Source organism: Capra hircus, chromosome 28 (genome assembly GCF_001704415.2).
Source record: "Capra hircus breed San Clemente chromosome 28, ASM170441v1, whole genome shotgun sequence".
NCBI lineage: Eukaryota > Metazoa > Chordata > Mammalia > Artiodactyla > Bovidae > Capra > Capra hircus.
Window position 1 is genome coordinate 36,161,302 of NC_030835.1, and position 16,334 is coordinate 36,177,635.

At 41.4% G+C, this 16,334-nt stretch overlaps 1 protein-coding gene across 4 annotated transcripts in view; it reads left to right on the forward strand.

The window, feature by feature from the left end:
- Nucleotides 1-16,334, forward strand: part of HEATR1 (HEAT repeat containing 1) — a 50,282-nt gene that overhangs the window by 21,758 nt on the left and 12,190 nt on the right. For all 4 annotated transcript variants that reach the window (XM_018042236.1, XM_018042237.1, XM_005698995.3 and 1 more), the window contains 14 exons: nt 217-400; nt 549-685; nt 1,675-1,867; nt 5,727-5,896; nt 6,289-6,447; nt 8,635-8,877; nt 9,138-9,269; nt 10,088-10,191; nt 10,335-10,478; nt 11,101-11,219; nt 11,314-11,435; nt 13,158-13,286; nt 14,684-14,914; nt 15,635-15,761. In XM_018042236.1, coding sequence (XP_017897725.1) covers nt 217-400; nt 549-685; nt 1,675-1,867; nt 5,727-5,896; nt 6,289-6,447; nt 8,635-8,877; nt 9,138-9,269; nt 10,088-10,191; nt 10,335-10,478; nt 11,101-11,219; nt 11,314-11,435; nt 13,158-13,286; nt 14,684-14,914; nt 15,635-15,761 — 2,194 coding nt within the window. The remainder of the gene's footprint in view (nt 1-216; nt 401-548; nt 686-1,674; nt 1,868-5,726; nt 5,897-6,288; nt 6,448-8,634; nt 8,878-9,137; nt 9,270-10,087; nt 10,192-10,334; nt 10,479-11,100; nt 11,220-11,313; nt 11,436-13,157; nt 13,287-14,683; nt 14,915-15,634; nt 15,762-16,334) is intronic.

Below are 16,334 nucleotides of genomic sequence, written 5' to 3' on the forward strand. Positions count from 1 at the left end.
AAGCCACGCTGAACTTATTTGTGTCTTTTCTTGTGAATAGTGATGGTTAGACGTCTTAAAAAATCTGATTAAAACAACTAATCTCCCTACCCAAATACATGTATAGACAAATTTTTTCAAATTACACAGTTGTACAGCCATTGCAGTCCATCTCTATAACTCATGTTCAGGACACCTTTGAATTAGTGCTGTTTTTGTTTTGCTTTAACATTTCAGGAGATCTCCCCAGAATGGCATTTTGAGCTGATGATGGACAGAGGGATACCATTGGAGCTGTGGGCACATTACGTAAAACAGCTCAATAGTGCCCAGCGGATTGACGTGGAGGACTCGGTGTTACTCTTGTTTTCACTGAAAAATTTTATTCATACTCTAAAGGCTCCTGAATCTTTCCCTAAAGGTAGGACAAGCCGTGAATCCCTTGAGTGTGATACTGTGGAAAACTGAAGTATTAATTCTACAGTGTTGCTTGTCTTGAATGAAAAGTTCCCAGCAGTGTGTTCACAGAAGCTTACGCGCCCTTTCCCGTTCTCTTCGCGTCCCCGTAGATGACACATGGTGGAATCCCGAACAGCTGCGAGAAGACAGCAGAGACTACCTGCGTCTGCTCATTGGGCTCTTTGAGACGGTTCTCAGTGGTGCTGATGCCATTCACTTTCGGGTTCTGATGAAACTTTTCATAAAGGTACCAGGTCATCTTTTTCAGACATACTCTTCCCTTGAAGATGATGTTATAGATTATTTCAGTTTTGGTAGTTTTTAATGAAAAAGAAAGCAGACTTTTAAGCAGTGGAGTGTGTGATGATGGAGGCAGGCTGGTAAAGCTGTGCTGAATCATGACAGCAGCCCATAGGTTGGACAGAGACTGACATTGCTGCCGGCCTCCTAATGTATTAGTCCTGCTCAGGTATTTAATAATCACAACAGCCCAATATATCTGGCTGACTAATGCCATTACCAAAGAGAAACTGTGGTTCAGAGAGGCAGTTTAGGATGTGCAGAGCCACTCAGTGGAGAGATTTCGTCACAGCACCATGACCTCCATGCTGCCAGGCCCAGTGGTCAGTTCTTTATCCTGTCTTAACCTCTAAACAGTGTTTGACACAGTTGACATGGGTCACTCCGCCCTTAAAGTACTTTCTCAATGAGGCTTCCTAACATCATTCTAGTCTGGGTTGTCTGCTTGGTGACCTCATCCTTTTCATTGTTTGAGCCCCAAGTTATAGAGAAGTCCTCTGAATACCGCTGCCAATAAGTCCTTTGAACTCATCTATATCCTTCCCAGTGGGTTAAAGTATCCAGCAGAGATGAATTTTAAAGTGACTAGACAAAGCAAAACATGGCAGTAAATTGTTCTTTGTAACTGTACACTAGAGGAAATTAGTGCACAAATTGGAACCAGCTTATTTGAGTAAAGGGCTTCCCTGGTGGCTCAGATGGTAGAGTCTGTCTGCAATGCAGGAGTCCCAGGTTCAGTCCCTGGGTCAGAAAGGTCCTGTGGAGGAGGGAATGGCTACCCACTCCAGTCTTGTTACCTGAAGAGTCCCTCAGACAGAGGAACCTGGCGGGCTACAGTCCATGGGGTCATGAAGGGCCAGACACGACTGAGCGACTAACACTTTATATACTATTTGAGTAAGGTTAACTTCACTATCTTTTTTTTTTTTTTTTTAGGTACATTTAGAAGATGTTTTTCAGTTATTCAAGTTCTTTTCTGTTTTATGGACCTATGGTTCTAGCCTTTCAGACCCACTCAACTGCAGAGTAACAGCAGCGCTGCAGACGCAAGCTCTTTATGTGGGCTGTGCCCTGCTCTCTTCTCAGAAGGCACAGTGTAAACATCAGCTGGCATCTGCGTCTTCTCCAGGTACTACAAGTAGCCTTGTCCTGTTTTGTATGACCAGCTGGTAATGCTTTCTCTGTGTGAGATGTGTGAAGGTTGTGGTTTGGAGAATTTGTTTTTATTAGTGTGAGTGCACACTCTCTCTCTCGGGTGTGTGTATGTGTGTGTGTGTGTGTTTATGTGTGTTTATGTATATGTAGGCTGTTTGTGACTACTTTTATATTGCTTTTAAGTTCTAAATATCAATTGCAAAATCTTGCCAAAACAAATAACAAAAATGGTAGGTGATTAATTTTGGGATTTTACTATCCAACTGTTCATTTCTTGAGTAGTCACAGGCTATCTAGGGAAACCAAACCATCTTAATATAATTCAGCATTTAACTGATTGATTGTATAAAATTGGTCTCCATTCAGGCAACCCTTCTGGATTTATCTCTTTTATCTGGTATAAAGTAATTTTCAGGTTGGGCACTCAGTAATGAAACAGCCAAAAATAAAACTTATGCTTTTTATAAGTGAAATTACAAATTTTTCAAAACATGCAGAATTTCATAAAGTTGATGTGAATATGATTTTGAGAAGTGGATTGACTTGTAAAGTTATTGACAAATGAGAGGATCTGGCAGAATCAGACCCTAGTGAGAAAGTTGATGAGGATGATGAAATCATTTTAGTATGAGAGGAAGAAGAGTGGCCCGTGGGAAATCTGAACATGCTGTTGGTTTTGTCTTCCCAAATCACTCTTCATAAGTGGTCTGTGAAAGCAAAGTGAATGATCCTACATTTTCCTCAGAACAATTTCTCAGTGTTTTATTAGCTGCTTGAAAGAGGACATAATTATGATTGTAATCAAAATTTTGTTATATGTGAGATAGATACAATTTCAAGTTTTACTTACAAAGTTAATCCCATGAATGTAATTCTTTTTCCACTGCTTACTATAAAATTGCAGTCCTCTTTTTAAACGGGTTTACTTTTTTTTTTTTATGTTTTGGCTCTCTGTATCTTCATTGTTGCAGGCAGGCTTTCTCGAGTTGTGATGAGCAGGGGCTACTCTAGTTTCGACGCATAGGCTTCTCGTTGTGGTGGCTTTTCTTGTTGAGCACAGGCTCTAGGGTGCTCCAGCTTCAGGAGCTGTGGTACACAGGCTTAGTTGCCTTTTGGCATGTGGAGTCTTCTCAGACCAGGGGTCGAAACCATGTCCCCTGTTTTGGCAGGTGGGTTCTGGACCACCAGAAAGTCCTGGATTTACTTTTAAGAAGGTGTATTTAGGTTTTTTGGATGTGAACTTCATGCACATTTCTTAACTTTCCATTGAATACACTGTAAGCATCTTTCTATATTAATATATATAATTATATATTTTTTAAATGTCTGCAGAATATTTTATATGGAGATATGCCATATTTTATGAAAATAGTTATTCACTGTTAAACTTGTGAGTTTAAAAAAAAAAGTCACAAGTAGTTAGATTTTCTAGTTAGGTATGAAATGTGCTATCCTTTAGCATCAAAGGCAGTGGCTTCTCAGGGCCATGCCTCTTTGTGGGCAGCACAACAGCGGACCTGACGTTTCCTGTGGCATTGCAGCAAGATGAGCTCCCTTCATACTCCTGCTGCTTTGCTTTGTGTTGCCTCCCCCTTCCTAAAGTGCTGTTGCATTTATGCTCCCTAGACATGTCACAGGACTGTTAGAAACAGGAGAGGTGCGTTCCGTTCTGCTTGAAAGCTCAAGGACCACTAGCATCGCCTAGGCCCAGATAGAGGGCGCTTACTCATTGCACCTGTCCTCAGACCACTCCACTGCGAGTGTGCAGTGAGCTGCTGCTGCTTCTAAGTCACTTCAGTTGTGTCCGACTCTGCGACCTCAGAGATGGCAGCCTACCAGGCTCCTCTGTCCCTGGGATTCTCCAGGCAAGAACACTAGAGTGGGTTGCTATTTCCTTCTCCAGTGCATGCATGCATGCATGCTAAGTCGCTTCAGTCGTGTCCAACTCTGTGCGACCCCATGGACAGCAGCCCACCAGGCTCCTCTGTCCACAGGATTCTCTAGGCAAGAACACTAGAGAGGGTTGCCATTTCCTTCTCTGCAGTGAGCTTCTAGCCATACCTTATCCATAAGGAATCTTGGCTGGTATTTATTTTCATATAATTACAAAAAACATGATGTTGTTAAAAAGAAAAAGGACTGGAGATTCTAGCAAATAGATACCTGGGCCTGAAGCTGCCCTTGTGAATTCAACTTTTCAGCTGTTCATTTCTGGCTTTATTTTGTAAATTAATTTTCTGGAGACCAGGAAAGTCTAACTTTTGTATGACCTCAGAAAGGTATGAACACTTGTCATACTGTTTCTTGGCATTCCAGAAGTAGTATATATAGAATGGATCATTTCTAGCAAGATAAAAAGTACCAAAATTTGCCCCAGTAAATAGCATGGAATAAAGCATAAATAACTAACTACTATAAAAGGAATTTAGTTCTCTTTATCCCAGAGACTTCTCTTTTAAAAAACCCTGATTCAGTAGCTTTCACAGATTCATTTTACCATAATCCTTAAAGCCAGTTTATTTCAATGTTGTTGAGCTGGGCAGGGCATAGAATGAAGGAAAGCTTCCAGATTTTGTTTAAAACCAGCACGGCATGCTGACAGACAAAAGGCGATGGGTGCTTTGAATAATAATGCAACAGTTCTAAATAAAATATTTGTTGGGTCCCGGAGCATTATTTTAAAGAATAAACATTTCCCCAGAGTTCATTCCAGCAGGACAAAATTGGTTCAAAACTAGGAACTCTATTATGTAATTGGCTAGAGAAAACTCATATAATCATGTCCAAAGATCTGAAAAGGCATGAGATAAAAATCAGTAACTATTCCTAATTAAGTGACAGCAGAATAGGAGTAGCATCATGAAAATACTTCTCAGATCAGAAGCTAGTATTTTTGCCACGTAATTGGGGAAACAGAAACATTCTTGTTAAATTCATCAATTTTATTGAACATGGTTCTAGTTGGCAGAAATAGATGCCTTTCAAATACTAGCGAGATGTATGAATGATAAAGCTGACATCCCAGATCTGTGGGGTTCTTAGGTTGAATATTAAACAGAACATCTGGTTAGTCATTTGGAAATATTAAAGAAGTTTGTCTCCAGCCTTATTCCTTAGACAAAAATGTGAGCTGAACTAAAGATTGCACATTAAAAAGAAAACTTAGCTTTAGTGTTAGAAAATGTGGAGTACATATGATCACTATCTAAATATAGAGGTAGATACTTTTTAAAGAGAGCACCTTTCTAAGCAACATATAAAGCTAGAAGAAAGATTCTTCTATAAAGCTATGAAGTTTCCACGTCAAAAAGAATGTGAAAGCAAACATCAGTTCAGGCCAAAATATCTGCCAAGCCTGATGCACGAGTGGGTTATTTCCTCTGCACACTTGCTCAGGGGTGTATGTACAGGACGTTTGTTGCAGCGGTTTTAATGCCAAAAGACTAGAAACAATCTGAACTTTTACTAGTAAGGTACTAGTTTTTAAAAATATGGACAGCACAATCTAGCATTTCTGTACAGTTTTAAAAGGCTATTTAAGTTAGATATGTATGTATCAATAGTGGTATGGGAAACACTCCCAGTGTGCACTGAGATGTGAGAGCAGCTGTGCAGAATAGCACGTGTGTTCTCTGGTCGCATGTATTTTCAGACAAGCACACCAGTGCACATCCAGCATTTCTCTAGGGTAGTGAAATGATTAAACAGTGACTTCAGGGAGGGGGTTTGAGCCGGGAGGAAAGCTTTCATCATGTACTGCTTGATACTGTTGCAATTTTATGCTGTTTCAATGTTTTCAATTGTTACTTAAATGTTTTTCCCTTTGGTTTTAGTGGTGATATCTCTACTCATTAATCTGGGCAGCCCCATAAAAGAAGTGCGCAGGGCTGCCATTCACTGTCTCCAGGCCCTCAGTGGAGTGGCATCCCAGTTTCAGCTGGTCATAGATCATGTGGTTCCTAAAGCAGAGGAGATCATCTCAGATGCCACCTACGTCGTTCAGGTAAACTCAGTGGCGGAGAAGATGGAGTGTGTGCAGACGTTGTGGACACGCGAGCCATTCTCCCCTTCGTTGATATTCTGCTTTGCAGGGCATTTGATTGGCTAAGTCATTGAATTTAGAAATTGATATGTCAATATCTGCACATCTTTATCCCCTAATCTTAAAAAGATAGCAGTATCATGTTGCATTTCTGCTATCTTGTCACTGGCTAAAAGACCAGTGTTGGTAGGAAGCTACCAGATGGGTAGTGATACCATTTCCTATTCAGGTTTCAAGGGGAAATGAAAAATTGTTGCATCATTTGGGAAAGCATCTTCCTTGAGTAGCACATGGAGTACCCCCCCCCCCCCCCGGCCCTTTTTTTTAAGCCACTTTTCTTTTTTGTATCCTAGGACTTCGCAACTTTATTTGAGGAACTACAGAGTGAAAAGAAGCTGAAATCTCATCAAAAGTTATCTGAAACTTTGAAAAACCTCCTTTATTGTGTATATGGTTGCCCATCTTATATTACAAAAGATTTGATGAAAGTACTTCAGGACATCAACAATGAGGTATGTGTAATTTAAGTGAGCTATATCCATTCCAGGTGATGTTAGTGAAGATTATTTTAATTAGTCATGTGTGTACAAGACTGTGTGAGAGTTATACACACTCAGGCGTAAATACTTTCATATTAACGTGAGAGAGAGAAGAGCTGAGGTGGAGGAAAAAGATACAGGCAGTACTGCATTTCTGTCCATTTTAAAATTGTGTGTTATCCCTGTCTCATCATTGACTTGATGTTAAATGAATTTTAAAATCACAGGGAAAACCGATGACAATGCATTGATGAAAAATAGTTTGTGTTTATTCTCAGGTGAAAATCTCCACAAAATAATAATATTTGAACATGTAAGTCTATGTATATTTCAAAATTGTTTACTCTTTTTAAAAATATACATGGCTGTATATTTCTGGAGAGGTGGGGGGAGAAACAGAGCTTTCTCTGTGGTTCCAGGGAAGCCTGTGTTACAAAAGAAAGAGGTTTATGAACCACTTGTGTAATGGTTTGTGCTTGTAAGCCAGAGAAAACTGCTCCTTATCCTTGTGTTCCAAAAACTCCTCTGGACCTTACCAATCTTGGGACTTGACTTCAAGTTGAAGAAGTAAGAGAGGGTTGAAGTAAGAGAGAGTTGTTTAGTCGCTAGGTCAAGTCTGACTCTTGTGACCCTGTGGACTGTAGCCCGCCAGACTCCTCTGTCCATGGATTTCCCAGGTAAGAATACTGGAGTGGGTTGCCATTTCCTTCTCCAGGGGATCTTTCCAACCCAGGGATCAAACCTGAGTCTCCTGAATTGACAGATGAATTCTTTACCACTGATGCACTAGTGATGGAGAAGGCAATCGCACCCCACTCCAGTACTCTTGCCTGGAAAATCCCATGGACAGAGGAGCCTAGTGGGCTGCAGTCCGTAGGGTCGTGAAGAGTTGGACACAACTGAGTGACTTCACGTTCACTTTTCACTTTCATGCATTGGAGAAGGAAATGGCAACCCACTCCAGTGTTCTTGCCTGGAGAATCCCAGGGATGGGGGAGCCTGGTGGGCTGCTGTCTATGGGGTCGCACAGAGTCGGACACGACTGAAGCGACTTAGCAGCGGCAGCAAGCCACTAGTGAAGCCCAAAAGAGGATAAAATGGAGTAAAAGACATTTCATTATATTTTCCAGGCCAAGAAAATAGATGGCCTGTGTCAGTTCTGTGTTGTTCCTGATACAGTTTAAACTAGGAATTGACAGTCTTGTTCTATGAAGCAGTGTCCCCAAGCTTCTTGGCATAAGGCACTGGTTTTGCGGAAGACAGTTTTTCCACAGAAGGGGTGGCGGGATGGTTTCGGGATAATTCAAGGGCATTACTTTTATCGTGCACTCTCTTTCTGTTTTGTGGCCATCTTGGGATAGTCCACCTTGACTTTCAGGTTGGGGCTCATGCTCCTGTGAGAATCTAACGCCACCGCAGATCTGACTGTAGGAGAAATTCAGGTGGTAAAGCAAGTGATGGCGAGCAGCTGTAAATACAGATGCAGCTTCACTCACTCGTCTGCTGCTTACCTCCTACCGTGTGGCCCAGTTTCTAATGGGCCACAGCCCAGCCCCGGCCCACAGCCCCTGCTGTAAAGGAGCAGATAATAACTATTTTAGGCCCTGTGGCTGTACAGACTCTGTTGCAGATGCTCTGCTCTCCCATCATATTGCCAAAGCAGCTTCAGACAGTATGTAAACAGAAGAGCATGCCTGTGATTTTCAACAAAATTTACAGAAACAGATGGTCCTCTGAACGTGGCTTGCAAGCCATAATTTGCTGGCTGCTGCTTTAGTTAATGAAAACTTCACATATATAATTTGAATTAATATTAATTATACCAAGTTGGAAATGTTGTGTGGAAAAGCTTAATTTTATTTTTGTAGTCTAAAATTTCAGTTTGTATTTCATGTTTTTAGAAAGCCTTAGAATGCCCACAGATTATTACTACTGAAAGATTCAGAGCTTTTGATTATTACAGACTGAACTGTCATGAGGGACCTGGGTGCCTTAGTTGGATTAATAGCTGTCCTTATGTCTAAGAGGCCATTACTGTTGGTTTTTTTCTTCTGTGTTAAGCGTCTAGTCTTTGGATGTATCTTTGGATGTTTTTGTACAGCAAGGAAAAACTTGCATCAGTATAAATAACTATTTACTAATAAATTTTCCAAACTTTAGCTGGTGCTTTCTCAGCTGTTGTCAATGATTGACCAACTTTTAGAAAAGAGCCAGAAGGAGCCCACAGCTGTCCTGAAAGACGAGGCCATTGCCCTGCATCTCGCTCTGGGAAAATATAATGAATATTCAGCTTCTCTTTTACATAAGGACCCGAAGAGTCTAGATATATTTTTAAAAGCTGTGCACACAACAAAGGAACTTTGTACAGGAATACCAACCATTCAGATTACAGCTCTCGAAAAGGTCAGTGATTTCTTTCAGAGATTAAAGCATGTTAAGCTTTTGAAAATTTGTAATGTTGACTTCAAGAAGATAAAATGGTCTGAACATGTTTCAAAGGAATATGATATATTTGACCCATTTTGTCAAAACTGGATGATGTACGTGAGTCATTTAAATTGACAAAATGGGGACCAATTTTACATTGTAAGACAATGATGGAAACATCATTTTTAGAATTCAAGTTCGTTCATAGATCTCAGTTGCATTTTTTCTGCCTCTAGATTACGAAGCCATTTTTCGCAGCTATAACAGATGAAAAGATTCAGCAGAAGCTTTTGTGCATGTTGTTTGATTTACTGGTGAACTGTAAGAATTCACATTGTTCTCAGACTGTTAGCAGTGTTTTCAAAGGGGTAAGCTGCAAGCTTGTCATTTGTTTATTAATATTTCTTCTCTTCCAAGTAATGCCATGTTTAAGCCTTCTCCCTTTTGTAATTCCTTTAGGAAGTCAGATATTCCCATTAGACAGAATCATAGAAAAGTAGGTCATAGAGAAGGGCAAAGTCAGAGTTGTAAGTCCTCACTATTACTCTTATGGTATGAAATATTTAGTTTTGAACGGTAAGGTGTTTGTTAGTTTGGGTGTTACTCACCTCCTAGGCAAGAACCGGAAGGAATAGTGGCTTGATGTTCAGCAGGGTCACGGATTATTATTCTGCTTAATTTAAGTTGTTTCATGACACACAGAGTGGAATTGGGAACCTGCTCGTTGGTGTGTGTGTGTTGACCCTAGCTGTAGATCTGAATAGCTGCCTAATTTCCCTGTGTGTTGCTTTGTTGTGCTTTCTAGGGAAACTTTCTTTCACAAAAATACATAATAGCGTGGCGAAGTCCTAGTGTCCAGATTCTCCAGTTCTCAGAATTCTAACATATTTTCTTAGGTTTCTAAGAAAATTTGTTCTAAGTGGGACAAATTAAGGTACAGAGCAGTGTGATAATGTGCTCCTGTGTGTGTCTAATCTTTATAGAGCTGTTGGTATATGGAAAATTTCCCCGAGGAATACATAAGGGATTGTCAGTGAAGTTTCCCTTTGGGTATTGGACTGGGCTCTAGGGTCATAGGGAGACGTAAAATGGGACAGAGACGTTTGCATTGTATCTCTTTAAATATACGTAAACTGCTCTAATCCCGTGGAATCCTATCATCACCCATTTCTCCTTAATATTCTAGATTTCTGTTAATGCTGAACAAGTCAGAATAGAACTGGAGCCACCAGATAAAGCCAAGTCCTTAGGCACAATTCAGCAGACGAGGAGGCAGAAGATGCAGCCCAAGTAAGCGTGGCTGTCCCCAGGCCGTGAATGTTTGGAACCATCATGACTTTTTTGATGCCCATCAATGTGGCATAATTGGTTTCAATAGTTTTTATTTAACATTGACAGTATTTGCTTTTCTTTTTGTCTTGTCCGATTCCCAGAAAATCACAAGATCAAGAATCTGTCCAGGAAGTTGGAGGTTCTTATTGGCAAAGAGTAACCCTCATCCTGGAATTATTGCAGCACAAAAAGAAGCTCAAAAATCCTCAGATACTGATACCGACTCTTTTTAACCTGCTGTCAAGGTAATGACACTTGCTTTGATTTATGAGAGAATAAGATTCTAATTCTTGCCTGTTTTCATACTCTCTTCTTGCTCAGCTAGTCTGTAAAACAATGCAAGTTGAATACTATGGTTGGAAGATTTAAAGAATGGTTATAGGAACCTGTTTGCCAAGGCCTGAAACTAGCCTTCATCCTGTATTGTGTAGTAAATGAGCACTTACCTTGCAGCCTGCTTTTCTGCTTCATGTTCAGTACTGTGTCCCTGGGGCATCATGACTTCTGTTTAAGGATGTAGCGTGACACTTAGTGTCTTTTAGCCCTGCATCATTAGATAGCCATAGTGTGTGCCTTGCATGGTGGATGTGTGCTCTCGTCTGAAGGAAAAGTAATTCTCAAGGTTGTCCTCTAAGAAGGTTCAAAATGGGTTGATGGAAAGTTCAGTAGAAAGGAGAGGTAATGTGACGTCAGCGCCTGCCCGCAATAGAAGAATCAGCGTTAGAAATCTCACAGTGTTTATAGACATAGTGTTAATATTTTAGTTCTTCCTCATTTAATATATGCTCTAGGCATTGGTCATTACTGCAGAACTGAAACTGTACAACCCTTTCATTTCCCATCGTTTCTCTTCCGGAATTCCTGAAGGTGTTTAGAGCCTTTGCCACCGGAGCAGGGAAGCATGGAATACACCAAACAGTTAATTCTTAGTTGTCTGCTTAACATCTGCCAAAAACTGTCTCCAGAAGGTGGCAGAATACCCAGAGGTGCGTACTTTGTTGGAAGCAAGTGGGGAAGGATTGTCTGCTTTGAGTGTGAATGTACCTACCACTTGGAGATTTTTTATTTCTTGCCCTGTAGACATTCTGGATGAGGAGAAATTCAACGTGGAACTGATAGTCCAGTGCATCCGTGTTTCTGAGATGCCTCAGACCCATCACCATGCCCTTCTGCTCTTGGGTACTGTTGCTGGAATCTTTCCTGTAAGTGTTAATGACTTTAAGGCTTATGCAGATATTTTGGATGTTTTCTTCTGTGGACATATATAGGCGCACATGGTTGGGATTCTGTGGCGTTCTGGATCTTACGGTGCAGGTGGGACTCCCAGGCCTGCCTCTTTAGTTGAGGCAGTGAGCTGGCTGATCTTTCTAAGCTTTGGCTCCACCTTTTGTAAAGTGTAAAATGTAGTAACCTTCATAGAATCATGAGAGTGGGACTGGATAATTTATGGTTAGGACTTAGCGTGGCACTTGGTGCAAGGTAACTCCAGTAAGTGGACTTAAAAGTAATTTGATTATAAACTACCTCAGTTAAAGAAATCGTGTTCCTTATAGAAATACTTCATTTAAAGATGTTTGAAGAGATGGAAATTATTTTCATCTAAGGGATATGTTCCTAACTGACGATTTTTGGTTCTCCATGAGCTTCTGTGGGTCTCTTAATCTGCTAAAATCGTGTAAGATTTAATGTGTATAGGATTTTTTTTCCCTTGGTATAGAGTCAGTAGCCCTCAAAGGGGTTGATAATCCAGAAACAATTACGAATCACTGATATTTTTCTTTTGTTTTTATTGAAATATAGTTCGTATTGTTACAAAATCTACCGATTTGAAGTGTGCGATTTAGTGGTTTTAGCTTACTCACAGAGTTGTACAGCTATCTCCATTATGTATTTCCAGAGCACTCTCATCAGCCTTAGAAAGAAACCCCATATGCGTTCGCGTTCAGTCCCCATTCCCTTTACCACCAGCGCCACCACCTCTGGCAGCCAGCTATCTGCTCTTCTGTTCTGGACATTTCCTGTGAATGGAATCATATAATATGTGGCCTTTTTTGTGTCTGACTTTCTGCACTTCGCATGTTTTCAAGGCTAATCCATTTGGAAGCTTAAATCAACACTCCTTTTATGGCTGAGTAGTAAACCGTTGTAGGACTTTTCCTAGTAGCTTGATGGTAAAGAATCCGCCAGCAATGCAGGAGACATGGTTCAATCTCTGGGTTGGGACGATCCTCTGGAGGAGGGCATGGCAACCCACTCCAGTATTCTTGCCTGGAGAATCCCGTGGGCAGAGGAGCCTGGCAGGCTAAGTCCACAGGGCCATAAAGAGTCAGACAGGACTTAGAGGCTAAACAACAGCAATAACAATACACCTTTGTATGTACATTATTTTATTTATCTGTTCAGTAATTGATGGACATTTAAGTTGTTTCCACTTTTTATCTATTCATTAGTTGACATATTTGTTGTTTCCACTTTTTGGCTGTTAATCATGCTGCTGTGAACATTCATATAAGAGGTTGTGTGTGAACGTGTTTTCAGTATTTTCAGTAGGAGTAGAATTGCCGGGTCTATGCTAACTTTAACTTCATGAGAAACTGTCAGGCCATTTTCAAAGTGAGGTCATTTTGTGCCCACCACGCAGTGTCTAGGGGTTCTAATTTGTCCTCTCCCTCACAGTTATTACTGTCTTTTTTATTATATTCGTCCAAATTGGTGCTTTCTGATTTGGATTTTGCATTTCCCTCATAACTGATGTTGACCATCTTTTCATGTGCTTATCAAGTGTTTGTTTGTGAAGAAATGTCTTTGTGCATCATTTGCCTGTTTTTAAGCTGGGTTATATTTTTTTATTGCTGAGTTGTAATGAATCATTGATATTTGATCTGCTTAAGGTGGAAAATGTTGAAAAATGTGTTTGCTTTCAGGATAAAGTTCTGCACAACATCATGTCTATTTTCACATTCATGGGAGCCAATGTGATGCGTCTTGATGACACCTACAGTTTCCAGGTTATCAACAAGACAGTGAAAATGGTTATTCCAGCGCTTATTCAGGTGAGTTTTCTACCGGCGTTGGTGTTATATTTTTTGACTTTTAAGATTTTACATAGCGTGAGATTCAAATAGTAGTTAATAAATGACATTAAAAGCCTCTCCAGAATGCTCAGGTATCAGTGACCGTTAAATTTTAGAGTGGTGAAGCTAAGGAGTAGTCTTGGAAATATCTTTTCCAGAAATATCTGTCCTGTACTGCAAGCGTATAAACTATACAAGTACCTTAATGTTCTTCTGACAAAGTGAATTTACAGTCAGGGTATATCTCAGGACAGTGCATCAGTTTGATGAGACCCTTAAGTAGGTCTGTGCAGATGGGAGGTTTTAAAGGTATGGTGGCAAATGTGTTAACATACAGTTTAACAGACGTTTACCAAGTGGTCTCTGAAGCTTAGTACACAAAGAGATGACCGAGACCTGGTCTCTATCACCCTAGTCTCAGGAAGAAGTAAAGACCTTGAAGCTAAGAAATAGCCTTGGAGATGAACAGGCGTGGTTTCCCACTTGTGCTTTTTCTTCGCCTCCACGGTTGCTCCTTTCTCTTCTCACGTTACTGACCATTTCCTCAGTGACCATACCGAGCACCTTCTCCTTTTAATCTTGGTGTAAGGTTGGTATTCTTTGTGTCCAGCAAATTAGCCAGTGTGGGACACATATATAAAAAGGAAAATAACATTATGCATTCATGTGATGTATGCCAGTGGGGTAGATACAACACTGAAGAGTTCATTGTAGGGGAAGGCCCATATGGCCAGCATGACCACAGACTTCCATAAGAAATGCACTTCAAACTGGTATGAAGAGGGTAGGATTTGTTCTCTGAAACAGCTGGCAGCCCCAGCCTGGGGTTGTATGCAGTGTGTGTGAGGGATGTGGAAAGCAAAGTCGGGTGGAAGTAGGGGCGCTGGGTTAGCTGGTCGTGTCCTTTCTTCGTTCTTTCATTCATTCAGCAGTTGTCTTTCATGCACCCATACCAGATGGTCAGAACTGTATTCTGAAAGCAGCAGGGGGCTGTTGGCTTTGTCCTGCTGCGCTTGTTAGATTATACCGTCCTTCTCCAGGTGTAGCTCAAATCCTGTCTGGTTTTTCTGGACACCCCAAGAGCAGCCTTGCTCTCAGGGCCTGTGGTTGGCCCCTGCAGTCTCTTCACGGGAGCGTGGTGTCTGGCGGAGATGATGTGCCTCCTTCCGGGCAGGGCTCACGTCTTGCACTTTGTGGCCCCCTCATGGGAACGTAGTCTGTACTCCTTGAATACCTACTGATTGGTCTTTGATTGTTAGAATTCCTTTGATGACTATCTTGGGAGCACATCAGAAGGCCTTTTCGAGTCTACTTAAAGCTTGTCTCATGGCGAGTTGTTGGCTTCTCCTTGCTGTCCCCTGCTTACTGCCCTGCAGTCTGATGGTGGCGACTCCGCCGAAGTCACGAGGAACGTGGAGGACATCGTGGTCAAGATCATTAACGTGTTTGTGGACGCGCTGCCCCACGTGCCCGAGCACAGGCGCCTGCCCGTCCTTGTCCAGCTTGTTGACACACTGGGTGCAGAGAGGTTCCTCTGGGTTCTCCTGGTCCTGCTCTTTGAACAATACGTCACTAAAACCGTGCTGGCGGCCGCCTATGGAGAAAAGGTCAGAGTGCAGAGTGGGGTGACAAGTGAAAATGGGAGGTGTTTCACATAGATTTTGCATTACTTTTCACTTTAAACTTGTGGCTGGTGATGCTTAATCCACATGAGCTCAGAAGTGCTTTTAAAGGCATTTTTTATATTCTTTGGACCTACTTCCAGAGCCTGAGGCACTGAATATCCTTGGGAGTAACAGGACTTCTGTGGGTGACTGGAATTTAAGAAACAATTGGTGCCATGCTGGGTGGGTCTGTTTTAAGCACAACAGCATAGGGCTGTACAGGAATTAAACTGTGTCTCATTTCACGGGGCAGGGGAGGAGAGTCAGTGTTATAGAGGCCAGTGAGATGCAGGTAACTGTTTTGAAGAGCCCTGTTGAGAGAGATGATGGGGGACTTACAGGTCCAAGGCTGTTTCTAAATGACTTCTTAGACAGTGGGATCCAGGAATAGATCTAGAACCTGTGTTAAGTAATTCAGTTCTACCAGAAATCATAATGCAGTTTATCCTGGACTTACACCTCTTAATTCTTGTAAGTTGGCTTTATTATGTAAGGAGCTCACTATCTGATTCTTCTAGTCATACACATGACCACCCTTATGGTCAGTGTGGAGTGGTTTTGTGTGCTGAGAAGTATTTTTAAAATGTTTCCCTTATTTGTACTTGTTAAGTAATATAAATTGGAGAGGTACGGTTTTATTACTTCTTTCTCTCCTCTACGCAGGATGCTATTTTAGAGGCAGACACTGAATTTTGGATTTCCGTCTGTTGTGAGTTTAGTGTCCAACATCAGATCCAAAGCTTGATGACTATCCTTGAGTACTTACTGAAGCTGCCAGAGGACAAAGAAGGTAGGTGTAAGTCAGATGTTAATCACTGTCTGATGCGGAAGCTTGAGAGAAGCAGGAGACGATGCACTGAATCCTCAGAACCCGTGGCGTGTCTCAGAGGCTTTTTTAAAGGGAGTCAGCCATCTATATGGCCGTCACCTTCTCAGATCTTCGTAGGAAACAGTAAGGAGGATTTCTCCTGCCATTCCTCAAACGCTGGTTTCTGTGTCTCTGTGCTGGTATGTGGGCTGTGGAGTGTTCTGAGTGGGGTGAGTTATGGTAAAAAGACAGCAAGTTAGTAGGACCTGATTAGCAGCCTCTAGGACAGTGATTTGTAAGTGGCCCACCAGTAGACACATACCCCTTTTATATTCGATACATTTGAGTGTGGAATTTTAGAGTTTAAGGACAAAGGTCCTCAACTTTTAGGTTTAAATGTTGAAGGGGAGGGATGACCCTCCTTCAGTCCGTTGTGGGCCATCAAAGTACATGCCTCTGTAGCTTCAGAAATGGGGCATGGAGCCAGTTTAGACTCTTCTTGCAATATCTTTGTCTTCCATTTGTTTGTCTCAGTTGCCTCGTTTTTTGTTTGTT